This window comes from Diaphorina citri, unplaced genomic scaffold (assembly GCF_000475195.1).
Source record: "Diaphorina citri unplaced genomic scaffold, Diaci psyllid genome assembly version 1.1 scaffold185, whole genome shotgun sequence".
NCBI lineage: Eukaryota > Metazoa > Arthropoda > Insecta > Hemiptera > Psyllidae > Diaphorina > Diaphorina citri.
In genome coordinates, this window is record NW_007377622.1 from 188,991 (window position 1) to 200,872 (window position 11,882).

The 11,882-nt window shown below is 39.7% G+C and overlaps 1 protein-coding gene across 1 annotated transcript in view; it reads right to left on the reverse strand.

Annotated features, from left to right (window-relative positions):
* Window positions 1–11,234, reverse strand: part of LOC103505620 (neuronal acetylcholine receptor subunit alpha-7-like) — a 142,235-nt gene extending 131,001 nt beyond the window's left edge. Inside the window, 1 exon segment of the mRNA XM_026820918.1 lies at window positions 11,130–11,234. Within this exon segment, the coding sequence (XP_026676719.1) occupies window positions 11,130–11,234 (105 nt within the window).
* Between the last annotated feature and the right edge of the window lie 648 nt (window positions 11,235–11,882).

An 11,882-nucleotide genomic window follows, 5' to 3' on the forward strand; every position in this document is an offset into this window, starting at 1 on the left:
ATAACTGCGCAGAAACGTATGCGCACAAATACATTAACGCGTTGCCTGCGAGGGAGCTTTGCTCGGAACATTTGATGTGACGTCATCGCCTACGGGAGCGTATGCCGTGACGTCAAAGTTCACGACTTACCGGTATTTTTTAAATCGATTTATCTCGGGATGTAGAAGTCGTAGAAGAAAAAGAAAAATTCCGTTGGTGCTCATTTTTCCTGCTCTATGACTTTGAGACATCACCCAAGTAAGCGCAACTGATCTATTATGTATATTATTACGTCTTTCTTACATTACATAATCATAATCATCTTTCATTTACAGACAGGGACATTTCTAAGTGTCTAAAAAAAGAATCGAAAGTAAAAATAATGTAAAAAAACGAAAGAGATTAAAAAGAGAAATAAAATAAAAAAAACTAGCTGGCTATTCAACTTTTCCTCTAAAAAAATTCTATTCAATAAATTGTTGTTTTCAGTTGCAATATCATGTTAATTTTTCCTCATTACTCATTAGCTCATTACACATCGCGTCGAAAATTTCGCATGTCTCTTCACAATATTTCACTTTCACACCAAACTTAATCGTCCTTAGAGCCCCCCCATCTCCTGCCCCTAGATATGATAATTATGTAACACGCTGTCCCTAAACTACTGTCCCTGTCTCAAAAAAAGTCAGTCCCTCTAGAAAAAAAACTGCATTCTCCGAAAAATGAAAGCTTTTCGCGTCAAAAAATTCGCGTCTTTTCACATAATTTCACATTCACACTAAACTTAATCGTCCCTTAACCGTCTCTGGCTATGATACTTATCTCGCTACCCCTAATCTACTGTCCCCTGCCGCAAAAAAGTCAGTCCCTCAAAAAACTGCTTTCTCCGAAAAGCTGTGTCCTTGTCGTAAAAAAAAGCAATCTCCAAAAAGCTATCAAGGACGATAAGATCACCACGAGTGTTCGGACAGCGACAGCGACGGCTTACCTTGAAACACGATCTCCTACTTCCCGTGCAACAGGACAAAATATATCGTCGTGCAGTGGAAGCGTGCACTGTAGAACGTTCAGACACAGAATGCACGAATTCGTCCTTGTAACGGCGGGGGTGGGGGTGACGGTCCTCGAAAAAGGCAGAACGAGACGGGATAACGGGATGAAAGGGTTGAAGGATGGGGTTGGGTGGCAGAGAAGGGTTGGGATGAACAAGGATAGAGGGATGAAAGGAAAGGGTAGAACTGTAAGAGTTAAGAGTTGCTTACATTTTATTGACTGGATCTCAAGGTAATAAAGATGACGATCCTGTCCTAATTCCTGTTTCTTGTCATTTTGATTTTATTCCAAGTACCAACCTACCTATCTGTTACATCCACATTCCACTTGTATCTTGTCCCCAGCCCCATGCATAGCACCTTACTTCCTTTCTTGGACATTTGTAGGAACGCCCGACAACTATTTCAAGTATGCAATGTGCCCTACACGTCACATCATTTTCTTCATGCGTGATGAAGACTGCTTTCGTAATTTTCCTCAAGTCAGTGTGCCAATGTGTGACAGAATAAATTTCATTCAATGGATCCTTCCTCCCACGGGACTTGACCCTTTGTCAAGCCATACCCCCCCTTGTCAACCCATGTCCCTTCTTCCCGAAGGTTTATTATTGCGTGAAAGGAAAAGGTAGATCCCCGTTCTTAGATGTCATAATAAGTATACTTGGTTTTCTTTAATAATATGGTGAATGAAGGAGCTCTGCCCTACCTTCCACCTGTTGAAAGTCACTCAAGCTTATGTAATCCCAGGAAGCAATTACAGTAATGCGATTGGAAAAGCGTGATGGGAAATTTGAAGCGTGATGGGAGATTGAAGGGGCAAGATGGGAAATGGATGAAATATTACAAACGAGGGATAGAAGTACAAATTTTTCTCTCTTTTTTTCACTCTATGTAAATGTCAGGAGATAATTACATAATTATATATTTTTTAAGAGGTTTGACAGAGGGAACTGTAACTGCTAAGGTCTTATCGTCCCGAAATCGAAGAGAGAAGGAAGACAGGATAGGAGCGTGCACTGTAGAACGTTCAGACACAGAATGCACGAATTCGTCCTTGTAACGGCGGGGGTGGGGGTGACGGTCCTCGAAAAAGGCAGAACGAGACGGGATAACGGGATGAAAGGGTTGAAGGATGGGGTTGGGTGGCAGAGAAGGGTTGGGATGAACAAGGATAGAGGGATGAAAGGAAAGGGTAGAACTGTAAGAGTTAAGAGTTGCTTACATTTTATTGACTGGATCTCAAGGTAATAAAGATGACGATCCTGTCCTAATCTGTCAAAATGAAGAGAATATCCTTCTTTTTCGAAAAAAATAAAAATAAAATAAAATAGAAGAAATTAACTAACATTTCAAATAGAGGTAGGTAATAGGTATCCAAAATTCTAAAATTATTTAGGTACTTTTTCAAACTAAACGTACCTACTTTAAGTTCCACATCCACTTTCAGTTTCATTTTAGGAATCTTTTTTTTTTTTTTTTTTTTTTTTTCGGGCTGGGGGGTTGAAAAAAAACAACCCTGGTGGTGTAAATTTGTTTTTTTTTTTTTTTTTTTTCGGCATCGGTAGTGTAAGAAGACATAGCTAGGTAGGTATAAGTAAGTATCTAGGTAGACAAATAAATGAATTTATAAGGACCTCCTAGGTACATCCATTTTCTGAATCTCAGTACCTAATGCTATGAGTGAGTTTCTCTCTAGTCTATTATCTCAAGGAAATCTACTTAGTGTGTCAATGAGTAAACTTGAGTGTAAACAAAACATTTCTTTCAAATCACTTTTTTTTAAAGAGGTTTGACAGAGGGAACTGTAACTGCTATGGTCTTATCGTCCCGAAATCGAAGGAAGACAGTATAGGAGAAAGCCAGCCGTTCCGAGAACGAACATTATCCCATCAGGATAAAATCCGCCTCGGGCGGGAATCGAACCCACGGCCTAGCGCTTACAAGGCAGACGCGCTACCAACTAAGCTATCTAGGCTGGCTCAAATCATATTATATCATTAGTAGAGTGCATTTATTTTCAGTCCTAGGTAGGTACTCAAGTAAAGACTTATGGTATCTACCTACTAGATAAGATCAACAGTATCTGCTATTACCTACTTACTTACAGGTACCTAAGATACTCTCAAGTTTCCTTGTCTTATTATTGTATTCCGAGACGCCATTCAGACATTTATGTGTAAATGAATAATTCAAGTTTCAAGGCAGATCACCTCCCATTCAATATCGAACAAAAAAGTTCAATTAAAGAGAGAGAGAAAGAGAGAGAGAGAGAGAGAGAGAACCAAAAACTGATACCAAACACTACTCTTAGCAACTACCTACTAAAAAAAACTTTTAGAAAATGGAAATATTTTCAAAGCTTTCAGAAAATGCTGTTAGAGTACATACCTATTACCTACTCACCTTTGTTTGTTGTTGTTGTTTTTTTTTTTTTTTTTTTTTTTCAACTATGGCGTGACGTCACGTGCAGGGTTGTCAAAATATTAGCACTCCCCCCGCGGTAAAAAAAAAAAAAGTGTTTCACTGAGTCTGGGTCAACACGAGAACACCAGAAAGTAACCCGTTGAAATATTACAAACGAGGGATAAAAGTACAAATTTTCCTCTCTTTTTTTCACTCTATGTAAATGTCAGGAGATAATTATATATATATTTTTGAAGAAGTTTGACAGAGGGAACTGTAACTGCCAAGGTCTTATCGTCCCGAAATCGAAGAGAGAAGGAAGACAGGATAGGAGAAAGCCAGCCGTTCCGAGAACGAACTTTACCCCATCAGGATAAAATCCGCCCCGGGTGGGAATCGAACCCGCGGCCTAGCGCTTACAAGGCAGACGCACTACCAACCAAGCTAACTAGGCTGGCAATTATAAATATTATAATTAGGTTTAGGTAAGTACCCTCTAAGTGAATAATACTTGGAATCAGATTGAGATTTCCACTAGAGTTAGGTATCTATCACGTGCCCAGAATCATTCGCAAGATAAATCACATGCGAGTAACGTTACCAACACAAAATAACTCTTTATCGGTGAGTAAAACTATTTTTGGGTCCCATTGTTTCAAACAAAGGAAAAATCCACTTCTATTGTATTTATCAATAAAATTAAAATAAATTATCAATTATACTTGACTCTATTTTTATAATTAGTTACTTAACTTACTTATTAGTCTTATTACCTGTCATCGATATTAATAAAAATAACTACATACAATAGAATAGAATTGTAAGTGCTAGGTGCGAATTCTTGTCCGGTGCGAACTCTTGCACGGTTTACCCAGTTAAGTTTCATTTTCCTTTCGGTATTTCCCCTCTTCTGAAGTTTTTGTCTCCTCTTTTGGTGTGATAGCTCTTCTCCTAAGCCATAGGAAATCCAAAATGATAAAATTCCGAAGGAAAGAACAAGCTTATTGCTCAAGGAGTAGGCTCCGGTTACTGTCCAGTACTTCTTGTTCATTTAGATATTTAGAAAATGATAGGAAAGAAGAGACCTCATTCAACAATATTCAGCATTTCTGTGGCTTCGTTGGATAAATTAAACTACTCTGTCAATATCTTGTCTGAATTTTAATTAGAATTCGATTGAATTCCATTTGGAAAGTTCGTATTACATGTTTGTTTTTTCAATATTCATCGGGGTTTCAGTTACCTTGCATTTTCCATGAAATTCAAACTTGTTACATTTTTACAGTCAATTTTCAATTCGATACAAAATTAAAAATTGAACTTTTCAGGAAGTTAAACTTCACATTTCGCAAGATAGTTATGGTTATCAATTATGACAACTTAAGTATGAACGAAAACTGATCTATGACAAAATGTAGTTCAAATTCGTGTGACGAAAGATAGAGAAAAAGCCAGCTAGTTAGCTTAGTTGGTAGTGCGTCTGCCTTGTAAGCGCTAGGCCGCGGGTTCGATTCCGCCCGGGGCGGATTTTATCCTGATGGGATAATGATGGTTCGCTTCTCGGACGCTGGCTTTTCCTATCCCTGTCTTCTTCTCTCTTCGATTTCGGGGACGATAAGACCATAGCAGTTACAGTTCCCTCTGTCAAATCTCTCTTTTTTTTTTTGTAAAAAAAAAAAAAAAAAAAAAAAAGATAGAGGAAAACAATGGAAAATGAGCCAGCCTCCCTGGGTTAGCTTGGTGGGTAGCGCGTCTAACTTGTAAGCGCTAGGTCGCGGGTTCGATTCTATTAATCTCAGTGCCTATTTCAATGGTCAGTCACTCACTATCTGGTATGAGGTAGACCTGACAGACGGACCTTTTCAGCCGTACCTGTCAGGTCTACCTGATAGTGAGTGGCTGGTCTTACTTGTTGATTCTATTGGCATCGATAAAATGCTCACACAGAAAATAAGCACTACTATCGGGGTTCGAGTGATTTTCATTTCAAGGGCCTACCACTTGAGATTTCCGAGATAAAGTCTATCTCTACTTTCGTTCGAAATCATTTTTTCGCAAACAAGACTAACATTCCTTACTTGATAGTCAATTTTGTTGATTCTCAATTCCCTGAAAGAAGATATCGGTTGATTATTCTCTCTATATACATATATTGTTCGAACAAGTTGAGTTTTGTGCCTGAGAAATAATGGATTTTCTTGCCTGGAGTTTTGTGTTGATTTGTGTGAGCGCTGTTTATTGCGAATCCATAGATTACAGGAAAGCCTCCGAAATTTCATCTCCCCTTGTCAAGCCCTGTCCCTTCTTCCCGAAGGTTTATTATTGCGTGAAAGGAAAAGGTAGATCCCCGTTCTTAGATGTCATAATAATACTTGGTTTTCTTTAATAATATGGTGAATGAAGGAGCTCTGCCCAACCTTCCACCTGTTGAAAGTCACTCAAGCTTATGTAATCCGAGGAAGCAATTACAGTAATGCGATTGGAAAAGCGTGATGGGAAATTTGAAGCGTGATGGGAGATTGAAGGGGCAAGATGGGAAATGGAAGATTAAGTCACAAGTTATCCCGAAGGTAATGATAAGTAAGGCTGGTAAAGTAAGATAAGGTAATGAATGTAAGGTGAGATACTTCCGAGAATAGTCTGGAGCTGGCTAAAGTGATTGTTATAGACATTTTTTTTTTTTAAAAAAAAAAAAGATGAGTGTTCCACCGCCGTTTTTATTTCGTAGCAATTGAACAACTGCTACATTAGACGCTTGTGGCCTGTATCGTAGCATGCCCATCCCGTAGTATGCCTCTCATCAGATGGGCGAGAAGAGACACAATACTTCCAATTTAGGTGCTGGGTCAACACGAGAACACCAGAAAGTAACCCGTTGAAATATTTGCAATCGAAAAACGAGTACAAATTTTTGTCGAAATTACTGTCATAGATCTTCTGAGCAACTTTTTCACCACCCTAAAGTCATCTAGGCACCTACTTTCACCAGGTTGTTATTTACATATTATTACATACTATTGTAGATCTTATGCACTTATAGGTACCCACATTCACGTAGATTGTTTTATTATTGCAGGTTATAAGAAAAAAAGTTCATAAAGACTAAACTCCATCTCGTTGGAAGGGAACTTTACTGGGTTCTCCCTCCCCTCTCTTCTTTCTCCGCTCTCTTTTCCTTTACTTTATCCTCTCTTCTTCTCTCCCCTTTTCCACGTGACATCAATCCTTCTCTTCTTTCTGTTTCTTCCTCATCCCTTCCCCTCTCTCTAATCTAACGCTCTCTCCTTCCTCCCCACTTCTCTCCTCTTCCTTCTTTCCCTTCTCCGTCTCCTATCTACCTTATGTACCCTAGCCACCCTGGTATCTGTCCTTCCCATTCTTTCTCTCTTCTTTCTTATTCTCTTCTCTCTTCTCTCCCACCTCCATCCATTCTCTCCACTCTGCCCTTTATCCTTTCAATACTTTCTTCCCTCTTTACTCCTCTCTTCTGTCTGTCTCTTCCCCTCACCCCTCAACTCTATACTCTCCTTCTTCTGTCTCTTAGTCCTTCTCATCTCCTAGTCTTCCTTCTTCCCTATCTCCCGGCCCTCTTCCTTCTCTCTCACCTCCATCCTCTCCACTTTGTCCTTCCCATTCTTTCTTCCCTCTTTCCTCTTCTCTTCTTCCTTCCCCCTCTGTGTTCCTTCTTCCTCCCCTCCCACCTCCCCCCTCTCCCCTCTGCAATTTGTCCTTCCCATTCTTTCTTCCCTCTTTCCTCTTCTCTTCTTCCTTCCCCCTCTGTGTTCCTTCTTCCTCCCCTCCCACCTCCCCCCTCTCCCCTCTGCAATTTGTCCTTCCCATTCTTTCTTCCCTCTTTCCTCTTCTCTTCTTCCTTCCCCCTCTGTGTTCCTTCTTCCTCCCCTCCCACCTCCCCCCTCTCCCCTCTGCAATTTGTCCTTCCCATTCTTTCTTCCCTCTTTCCTCTTCTCTTCTTCCTTCCCCCTCTGTGTTCCTTCTTCCTCCCCTCCCACCTCCATCCTCTCCCCTCTGTCCTCCAGATCGAAGTCCCTGGACCTAGCACCCCCCTCACCAATCCCATACCTCTCCTCACAACCAAGTCCTCAAGCAAGACCTAACCTCACTATGTACCAGCTGTACCAGCTCCAGTCTCCAGTACATAGGAATACGTTGGGAGTACATAGCCAATCTCTCATGAAGTACATAGTTTGGACTAAATAAACAGAAATAAGTGTGTCCGTCCGCGATTACAATATTTTTTTTTTACGTAACACCCTGATGAGCTTTGAGTTTTTGTCACGAAAGTGGAAAAAAAATATAGTGATTAAATAAAAATAAATAATTAAACAGGCAAAAATTTCGAACTTTTTCCGAGATCTGAAAACTTTTGACTGAAATTTTGGCCGTTGAGATCTGCAATTTTTCGTGACGAAAATTTTGTCCGTAAATTACCCAATTTTTTTAGTTTTTCATCGTCTGCTTTTTGACGTTTATTTTGGTGACGAAAAGACTGTGTTTTCTTTTGAGTCCAATTTTTCCTTTGTCTGTGCGTGGATCAGTGGTTTTCGATTTTTCTTTGTGTGAATAGGTACTTATAGCACTAAAATTTGTGTTTTTCGTCCAACTTAATCGTCCTTAGAGCCCCCCCCCCCCCCCCATCTCCTGCCCCTAGATATGATAATTATGTAACACGCTGTCCCTAAACTACTGTCCCTGTCTCAAAAAAAAGTCAGTCCCTCAAGAAGAAAAAAAAAACTGCATTCTCCGAAAATGAAAGCTCTTCGCGTCAAAAAATTCGAGTCTTTTCACATAATTTCACATTCACACTAAACTTAATCGTCCCTTAAGCGCCTCTGGCTATGATACTTATCTCGCTATCCCTAATCTACTGTCCCCTGCCGCAAAAAAGTCAGTCCCTCAAAAAACTGCTTTCTCCGAAAAGCTATGTCCTTGTCGTAAAAAAAAAAAAAAAAATGCAATCTCCAAAAAGCTATCAAGGACGATAAGACCACCACGAGTGTTCGGACAGCGACGGCTTACCTTGAAACACGATCTCCTACTTCCCGTGCAACAGGACAAAATATATCGTCGTGCAGTGGAAGCGTGCACTGTGGGAGTAAACCAACTAGAAATTTCCCTTGATAAAAGCAAGGGTGCGAAGGACACTTGTAATTTTTTTGTAGCCAAAACCAAATGTCAGGCCAAAAGCAATCACCTTAGGATTGATTGAGAGGCTGACGAAAAACGCCGACGCCGTCTGAACACGGGAAAAGAAAAAGATTTTGCCAGCCTAGTGCCTAGTTAGGAGGTAGCGCGTGTGACTTGTGAGCGTTAGGTCATGGGTTCGATTCCCACCCGGGGTGAATTTTATCCTAAACAGATAAGGTTCGTTCTCGGAACGGCTGGCTTTCTTCTATCATGCTATTCTTCTCTCTTCGATTTCGGGACGATAATACCTTAGTACCTATTTCTTTTTTTTTTAGGGAGAGAAAGGATTGGGATACCTACACACTTTCATGATCAAGGTATGCATCCCTAAGGGGAATAACCTGTCCATTGACATGTCATTGTGAAGTCCTTCAATAATTTGCCAGGAAAAAAAAGGAAAGAATCAAACATGCTCACCTGACTGTCATTTCCTATTTTCCTTTCAAATTCACCACTTAACGTAATGGGAAACGAAAAGAACTTGTAGATATCGTGAACTTTCCAGAAAAAAAGAACAGTATTCAAATCTAGAAAACATTCTCCATATTGAAAGCAATCAAAGCTAAAAAGTTGAAACAATCCCTTTAGAATTGTTTTCGATGAAGAGAGCTTCACATTCCCTCAGGAAATGATCCTGACAATTGTGCAACTCGAGAGGACATAGCAGTAATTTGGTTACATTATCCAGATTACCGGTGATTGGTGAGTAGCTTTCCATGGGATTGACATTGACAGCGAAATCGGAAAGATATTTGGAAACAAACTTCTTCAGATAGGTAAGTGAAGACTGAAGAGATGTTCTTGCATCATGTTAGGAAAGAGGTGGCAGGACAACGTCTTGGAAACCCTACAATAATGTTCAATTAGACGTTTTTATGGGTATAGATATATTGTCATAAGTACCTATACGTATAAGCCCTGTGTATAGATATAGGTCCTGTATAGATACTTTCTTCCCAAGTGACTGAAAAGTAATAAAAGAGGCACAATATTGTTCAATTAGATGTCTGAGCTACACCATCCCTTGGGAAAATTGAAATTTTGCTGTCTCCCCTTGACTTGTATTATGCTTTGATAGAAATATTCTGAAATGTCATGTCCTTTTTTTTATTACCTACTTTCCTTATTTTCGAAGTTGAAATGTCTTGTATTGTAGAACCTTTGAACATTTCCTCTCATTCAATAAGATTCTTGTTAGGCTTCCCTGTTTCTTGTCATTTTGATTTTATTCTAAGTCTCTGTTACATCCACATTCCACTTATCTCTTGTCCCCATCCCCATGCATACTTGCATTATAGCACCTTACTTCCTTTCTTGGACATTTGTAGGAACGCCCGACAACTATTTCAAGTATGCAATGTGCCCTACACGTTGCATCATTTTCTTCACGCGTGATGAAGACTGCTTTCGTAATTTTCCTCAAGTCAGTGTGCCAATGTGTGACAGAATAAATTTCATTCAATGGATCCTTCCTCCCACGGGACTTGACCCTTTGTCAAGCCACATCTCCCCTTGTCAAGCCCTGTCCCTTCTTCCCGAAGGTTTATTATTGCGTGAAAGGAAAAGGTAGATCCCCGTTCTTAGATGTCATAATAATACTTGGTTTTCTTTAATAATATGGTGAATGAAGGAGCTCTGCCCAACCTTCCACCTGTTGAAAGTCACTCAAGCTTATGTAATCCGAGGAAGCAATTACAGTAATGCGATTGGAAAAGCGTGATGGGAAATTTGAAGCGTGATGGGAGATTGAAGGGGCAAGATGGGAAATGGAAGATTAAGTCACAAGTTATCCCGAAGGTAATGATAAGTAAGGCTGGTAAAGTAAGATAAGGTAATGAATGTAAGGTGAGATACTTCCGAGAATAGTCTGGAGCTGGCTAAAGTGATTGTTATAGACATTTTTTTTTTTTAAAAAAAAAAAAGATGAGTGTTCCACCGCCGTTTTTATTTCGTAGCAATTGAACAACTGCTACATTAGACGCTTGTGGCCTGTATCGTAGCATGCCCATCCCGTAGTATGCCTCTCATCAGATGGGCGAGAAGAGACACAATACTTCCAATTTAGGTGCTGGGTCAACACGAGAACACCAGAAAGTAACCCGTTGAAATATTTGCAATCGAAAAACGAGTACAAATTTTTGTCGATGGTGGCATTCGAACCCGGGACCTTCTTCATGGCAAGCAAGCGCGTTACCACTGGACCCAACATTATTTGTTGGTTTTTATTACAATTTTGTTGTTATAGTTACCTTCCCTTATTTCTTTATTACAATCAGGATTAGGTACCTACCAAGCTACCTTAATGTTTAATATTTGGTTTTGCAACAAGCAAGCAACTTATTCCTTTCCAGACTTCTTTCTAAAAAAAAGTCTTGTCTTTTAGTATGTACCATTGTACCATGCACTAGGTGTTATGTTTAAAGTTGCTCAAAACATTCGAAAAACATTCGTTTCGCAACTGTTGCAAAACAAATGTCAACATGACTTACCAGTGGTAGAGAGTTGTTTCTCTGACGCTGACTGTCAGACCAGAAGTTCCAGAGCCAACCTCTAGATGGCGGCATCTTCCGACCCGAGAACCAGTCAGTTTCCATTAGAATTCTGTGAGCAGATTGGGAAACAGAACTTTAAAAGGTGTCCTCATCAGTATTTCGAATTTCGCCAAATTGATTGTTTTGCTTTTTATAGGGCTGGGAAACGGTTTATTCCCGCTCTCAGGCTAAAAGAAAGGGGGCAAAAACACAACAATGACTTGACTTCGAACCACCAACCTTCACATGCGAAGTCCACCGTTCTAACTACTACACTTTGTATTGGACATTGTGCAATAAGTAGGTACAATATTGTATTATACATAATTAATTAATTGTACATAAGATCAGTATTGTTCTCAGGATCTCAGGTGTGTAACTACCTTCCATACGCAATTACTTCAATAATTAATGTACCTACCTGTTTGTATAATTTTATTATTATTATTACACAATTGGATCAAACTTTATTTACAGATGGTAACAAAAAGTATATAGATATAAATACAAAATAAAGTTTGATCAAGGGTGGGGTTAATGCCTATGGCATTCTCTACCACCCCACCCTTGATGTACAGAATAGTAATAATAAATGTACAGAATTTTGACCTCATTCAGTAATAATATTCTTCTTCCTTGCCTTCTTCTTGCTCGTCTTTTTCCGTGTTCACACGGGGTCGGCGTTTTTCGTCAGCCTCTCAAGGGCGATTG